The sequence below is a fragment of the Sinocyclocheilus anshuiensis genome, unplaced genomic scaffold (genome assembly GCF_001515605.1).
Source record: "Sinocyclocheilus anshuiensis isolate Anshui unplaced genomic scaffold, SAMN03320099.WGS_v1.1 scaffold513, whole genome shotgun sequence".
NCBI lineage: Eukaryota > Metazoa > Chordata > Actinopteri > Cypriniformes > Cyprinidae > Sinocyclocheilus > Sinocyclocheilus anshuiensis.
In genome coordinates this window covers 291,975-298,951 of record NW_015537972.1, presented here as the reverse complement: position 1 = coordinate 298,951, position 6,977 = coordinate 291,975, and the positions used below count along the sequence as shown (strand labels likewise).

The 6,977-nt window shown below is 37.9% G+C and overlaps 1 protein-coding gene across 1 annotated transcript in view; it reads right to left on the bottom strand.

The window, feature by feature from the left end:
* LOC107670342 (prostacyclin receptor-like) overlaps positions 1-5,566 on the bottom strand; it is a 40,948-nt gene extending 35,382 nt beyond the window's left edge. The window contains exons 1-2 of the mRNA XM_016462920.1: positions 5,441-5,566; positions 3,490-4,382 (exon numbers count right to left, since the gene is read on the bottom strand). Coding sequence (XP_016318406.1) covers positions 3,490-4,314 — 825 coding nt within the window. The 5' untranslated portion in view covers positions 4,315-4,382; positions 5,441-5,566. The remainder of the gene's footprint in view (positions 1-3,489; positions 4,383-5,440) is intronic.
* Positions 5,567-6,977: the final 1,411 nt, after the last annotated feature.

Genomic DNA, 6,977 nt, shown 5'->3' with positions numbered 1-6,977 from the left:
TGTTTTAGTGCACTTCCTGCAAATATGGAAAAAAATAAAGGGTCTCAATTAAATATGTGCAGTGTCACATGGTTAGTGAAAACTGTCACATGACCAGAGCAGTTGAATTCCTGTTTGCACCTTGAAAAGAGGATGGCTGCATCAAAGCTCCGAAACAAAAGGCTAGTAAAGTACGTTAAAGAAATGACAAATATTTTTGATCCACATTATCTTTAAGGTGTCTAGTATTAATATATGAACTCACAATCATTCAGTTTTGTTGAGTGTGGTCATAGAATGAGTAAACATGTTGTGACCGGTGGGATAACAGTGAATTTAGGTATACATATAAATCCAACTGCAGCTGTTAGTGAAGGCTGCACTAAAATGTTGCAATGATGAAATATTGCACTAACTTAAACGTTTAAATGTTACAAATAGGTTACAATATTGATGTTGTAATACTGGCAGCACTAATATAATGATATATGTGATATATGTTACAAAAAAGTAACAATTTTGAAATACGTTGATGGTTGTATTTTTTTGTAAGTATTCCTATATTCCTATCAATGTTGCATAAGGGTTTTTTATGCATAATAGTAACCCTAGAATGTGATCAAACAGTTTAAAATAGCTGGGCTAAGATATATAACAATTTTTATGACTGCAGAAATATGTTAATTCAGTATACACATTATCCCACCGGTTACAATTGTGACTGACCATAAAATAAAATTTTTCACACACTTTTCCAAAAAAAACTAACAAAAAAAACAATTATTGATTATTTCAAAGGGTTACTAATGACGCATCATTTGGATATTTTCATGTCTGGGAAAAATTTGGGATTAAACAGGTTAAAATGCGTTTTAAACATAAAGTTAAGTGGTTTTAATTACCTTTCATAATTTAAAAGTTTAGTGCAGAAGGATCGAATCGGTATCGATATCGACGATACTGCCTTGAAAAATATCGGTATCGTATCGAAAACAAAATAAGGGGTATCGCCCATCCCTACTGATGACAGCACACTCAGGGCGGGTCTAAGGTAAAACACCAGTGTCAATCAACAATCGTGGGAGGGGCCTGGGTCTGTGTGACATCACACAGACAGGCATCTGAGAACGGCTTGATATGAGAAAGGGAAATGATTTAACGAGATTTAAAAAAAAAGCACTGGGTGGATCTTTATCATTATAGGGTGGTTGTGTACACACACTGTCAACACACATTTCAGTTCAAACAACTTGTAAAAGTGTATGTCGCATCCGATGACCCCTTTAACTCTGAGAGCTTAGACTAAACAACTGTGAATAATTTGCCACCAAATTGCAAAGATAGACTACATGACCTTTTAAAGCAGACTCAATTGTTTAAAAGCAATTATAGTTCAAGCATGGCTATTTCCAATCTACCGCATCGATTTAAAATTATGACAAGGGCTGGGAAAGTGCATTCACACGGACAGGGTTTTGTAGCAACAAAGACACCGGACTAGGGATGGGCGATATCTTATTGTTTGCGATATACCGGTAAAAATTCTCCACACGATAAGAATTTGTCTTCCCGCGATAATAATGATAAAGTCAAGTTGTTGACATATTTCTGTGTGCGACTGTGTGGAGTGACGTGAAGGAAGGCGGACGTGAAATTGAGCAGCTCCTTCTACAATCTGGAACAGGTTTGGATAGGGCTGTACAGTGCGACAAAAATCGGTCTGAGCCTTGAGTAAATGTACTACAGTAGCACGTGTGCGACACAGTTTTACATGTGTATGAGTTGTTTACAAACCTGTTGTCCAACAAAGATATTTTAATTTATTGACATGCTCTCCATATTAACTTCATAACATAGTCGAGTGTTTGAAATAACTTATTTTTGTGATCAGACGTGGTTTCGTATCACAGAATAAGGCAGAAATCATACTATTTTATAGCATTATATACAGTGATAAAGGCTATGTCGATTAGCATTGCATTATAAATATACGTTAAAATATGAATTAAACAGTCATTACATTAAGTGTGTACTCAGTAATGCTCACAACACCCTATTTTGGGTAAAAATAGGAAAGATAATGCTTTTCTATAAAGAAACAGGATTCCCTAAATTATCGTCATTGATATCGTTATCGCAATAAATATCAGAAATTATCGTGATATATTTTTAAGCCCATAACGCCCATCCCTACACCGGACATTATCATTTTAATGAGGTGCTGATTTCCAGCGCGACAAGTGACATGGACTGTTGGTGATGTGACGAAGTTGACCAAAGTTAAATTTTATGCAAATGAGTAGCGGCATAATTCAGTAAATACCAATGCAATTTGCATCTGGCTGACTTAAATGCAAGGACAGCAACACCAACTAAAAGCCATCAGCAAAGTGACTCACTGAAAGGTCACTAAAATGTTTTTTGAAAAAACAAAAGCTTAAAAAAAACAATAGTTAACAAAAGAAAATGACATTTTCCGTGATGTGTGTTAGAATGCGGTGACATCATGAACAGAGTTTTCGCATGGTAATGGTTGTTTACAAATATTGGGTATGCGTTGGAATTTGACATACAGGAATTTGACAGTGATGGTTATTTTTTTAACAATTGCTTATTCTACCTCGTCATCTGTCCTCATAATTAAATGGCTTTTGTAGTGATGGGCGCTTTCGAAACTATGCTTAAAACATTTACGAGTCTTTTGTTTTATATTTGTGGTTCAGAGTTTGTTTTAGAATTGCCAAGTCACATGGTTTTAGCAAATGAGGCTTTGGCATGTCAGTTTTGAACCTTGATGGTTTCAAAACATTTGCTAGATGACATTAATCTGGTAAATCGATAAAAGAGTGTTAATGGTTTTTAACCAAAAATCGTGTCAGTTTTTTAATTAATGAATTAATTTTAATACTTGCAGTGTATAACAGAATAATGTATAAAACATTTGCAGTCACTTTGTAAAAGGTATAATTATACATGTTTGGCTTGAGTTTTTGTTGCATTTACACCGTTTTAACCAGCAGGTGTTTTAAGTACGTCAAAACAATTAATCATTTTGTGAGCAAATGGTTCAGTTGATTCAAAGTTTAGAAAAGTTTCTCCCATTTTTTTCACCAACCTGATGCTGTTCGACATCAAGTAAAAGGAACTTAAACTAGCACTGCCAACACTGCTCTTCTGTGGTTTTAAAAGTTCATGCCACAAAATCAGCGCTCATAGTCCAATAGTTGGCAATAGCCAACTATTGGACTATGAGCGCTGTAAAGCCTCACAGGACAGAAAGACTTCCTAAAACACGGTTGGGTTTTTCACTCAAGAGAAAATGAGAACCCATACCACTCACATACTCTGGTCTAGACCATTATATTAAAGGAAAGCACTTGACCAATAAAATTAGAAGGACCAGAACCTAACTGTTGTAAAATCATTCTCTGGAAAAGTAAAACAGGCTGGAAAACAGAGATTTAGCTTTGAACTATAACATTTCACAGTGATATAATGTCCCATACTCACAGTCAGCGGCAAGGAGCAAATGACGAAGATGAAAGTCATGCAGGCCAGCAGCAGTAAGTGGTCCATTTCCTCCTCTCCCTGTCCAAACCAGGTGCTCAGCCTCCTCTTTCGCCCAGCCGAAACCACCGATCCCCGACGTGTCAGCTGGCTCCTGTGCATGCGGCATAGGCTGACGATGACCGAACCATTGCACAAGAACACAATGGCGATGAGCAGCGCCATAAGCACGGCGTAGGACAGCGAGAAGGTCAGCGTTCTCCTCTCCTCATCCTCACCCTCTCCTTCTGCCTCCATCTTGATGAAGCACCACGTGCCTGGGCAGTACTGCTTGTGCCGTCCGTATCCAAAGAACGGCAGCAAGCAGAACATGAAGGTAAAGAGATAGATGAGGAAGAGGACGATCTTGGCGAAGCTGCGCCGCAAGTGTTTAGAGTAGAAATACGGGTGACTGATGGCGAGGCACCGCTCCACCGCCATTGCACACAGTATGAGCATAGAGGCCAAGCCGAAGAACGTCATGGCGAAGGCGAAGAGTCCGCACAGCCACCAATCTCCCGTAAGACCCACCAGGGATTTTCTTTGGGCATAGCAAATGAAAACCGGTGGACTGAGCAAACATGTTCCCAGCAGATCTGTCAACGCCAGTCCTGTCACAAGAATGCAGAAGACTGAAGACTTGGTGCGACGCTCTTTTTGGTGGACTCCCAGGATAGCCAAAGCCATCAGGTTGCCAACCACCCCAGCGATGAACATCACAGCACTCATCACCGGATTCCCGTTCACATCGATGTTGGTAATGTTCTCGCATGATTTGTTTGAAAGCATGTTCAGACAGTCCCGCCCTTGAACCTTTGTCTATCGTGAAAAACTTGCAGTTCCTTTTCTTTGAGGATCTGTAAAAACAGCAAGCATTTCTTAAGAATCAATATGTCTGTCACAGACCTCACCTACAGTTGCTTAATGACCACATGAAGTGCCCGATGAATGCTGTTTTCTTTTTCTGTGTAGATGTACTTCATATTAAAACAGGAAATCGAGGCAGCATATATTGTCCATTGTTGTAAATAGCCTGTTTGCTTTAGTTTGCCTCAGCTATTTACTTTTCTATTGCTTGTTAGTGGCAGGTGGCTTTACACAGAGATCCTCATTGTAGAAAGCATTTGTTTTGACAAAGATTTGGATATTCAAATACTTTATATGACTGAAATCAACCTCAGCACATTCTGTTGCAAAAACAAAATACATTTTAATAGTCATCTCAGGTAGAAACAGCTCCTTAACAAGTAGCAACTGCACACTTTCTCTTTTAGAGTTGTATGTGGTGATTATCTAAAGCATAGTTTTGTATGTGCAAATGGGTTTTTTAATTATTTTCTTTTTCAGTCAAACCTGAAGTAAACAAATATTTATCGTTTAGGTCACTAATAAAAAAGAAGCAAGTTTGGCAATGTGAACTCCTTTGTAAAAAGACTGATGCATAGGATGCTCTTTGGATCATACTCAAATCAAGCTGAAGAACATGATCCTCAGGTTTTATGCAAACTTCTGGAGTTCAAGTTTAATTCATTAAAGGAAAAAAAAAAAAGGGACAAACCAAATACTTCTGAAAATCATGTACATTTTTCAGTTGAACTTTTCACTGAAAAACTGCTTTGCTGATAATGCAATTTGTAAGTAATTGTTCTTTAAAATGAGAAACCAAGCATTTTCTAGTGTGGTCTCAGATTTTTAAAGACTAATGTACAACCAGATGTTTTAGAGACTCAAATGAGTGCAATATTTGTATGATTTTAATTATTACACGTTTGTCATGTTTTATGTATCACTTATCACAACGTATTACGGATGTTCCTTTGCTTAACAACTGAATCAAACTGCAATTATTTCACATCCAATAAGCTGTTATGAAAATAAAGCATCAATATTGAATCACAAGTCAGTCAGTACGCACCTGTCCACGGAGTGTCCATCACTGCTGCGCGCGGCCATTCCTCCCGACCACAACACTCACTAACCAACATAGATGGATTATTTCAGTCACTCCGAACATAATATTTAAAAGCGAAGTCTATATTGCTAGGTCTTCGGGCTTCCGTTTCTTCAGTAGAATTCTCTCGTTTAATTCATAAACAGGTTTTAGTTGAGTTAGTAGTCTATCCAGTTCTGGCCAACTAGCAGTTTTACGCGCAAAACAATTTTCGATTACAGCTCATTACGCTTCAAGCTAAACAAAACTGTAAGAAACTGTAAGACTCTCTTCATTCCTCCCGCTCGTTGGGAATGTAGACTGGTAAATCTACTAGTGAGACTTCCCTCCTGTGCTTGATAAAGTAGACGTGAGAAAAAATAGGAGGAGCATCTGACAACTTCGTGATCTGCATAACATAGGTTGTTAACTGACAAACAGATCAACGCATAGCTGGGTTAAGAATAATGTGTATTTAGAAAAATGTATATATATATATATATTCGTCATGTGACACACAGCAGCCACAGCAGCACTTATGTTTTATTTATTTTTTTCCTTTTTATTCGAAACATTCCCAAACGCATTAACTATATCACGAAATATGTTGATTCTCACCTATGTTAGTTGATCTATAGTGGGCGATGGTCAAAGTAGCCTAATAATGTAGTCTATTAACTATGCATAAAAACATTTTCACTGACAGCCTAGAGTTCAAGCACTCTCAGAAACGCCCATTAAAATCACTGAAGCTGTTTACACTGGGAAATTAATATCTTACTTATTTATACACACATTTGCACTTTGTTGTTTCTAACGAGAGAATTCGCAAGAAAGAGGCATTCAGTCAGCGAGCGAGTGAAGAAAACACCGGCATTTTAGCGATGACTCATCTGAACACCTCTGATTGGTCATTGCATTCATAAGCTCAACAGCATCGTGTGTGATTGGTTAATGCGCAGTGCTATAAAAACGCACCTGTCTCTGGCTCAGCGCCAGCCAGCGAACGCAGATTTGAATTTAGCAGCTGATGATATGATGCGCTGGACGATTTAATCATGCTGGGGTGATTGTATCAAATATTAAAAATATTATTCGGCTATTTTTTGTCTTTTGGATGCTGCATTCAAAATCCACTTGGCTCAGAAATCTGAGGGGGCACGTCCCCCCTCACTTTGAATGGGCATGAAGCCTCTATCTATCTATCTATCCATCTATCTATCTATCTGTAAAATGTTTTTTGGTTTTCAATGGAACACTTATTTTTAAGAGTCTATAAGAGACATGAGAATGTTTCCCTCAACCATACTGAGATTTATGTCCAAATTGATTTAATGGACTTGTGCTAACTCTTGAGATCTTCAGAAATATATGTGGTCAGACTGCGGTCAAAAATAACATGAACTCTTACTCACATGCTTTCTATAACTGTCTATAGACAGCATTCAGACTGTATTATCGTCCATTAATGCAAATGAAAACAACTCGAAGTCTGAAATGAGATAATGTTTGGGTGCATCTG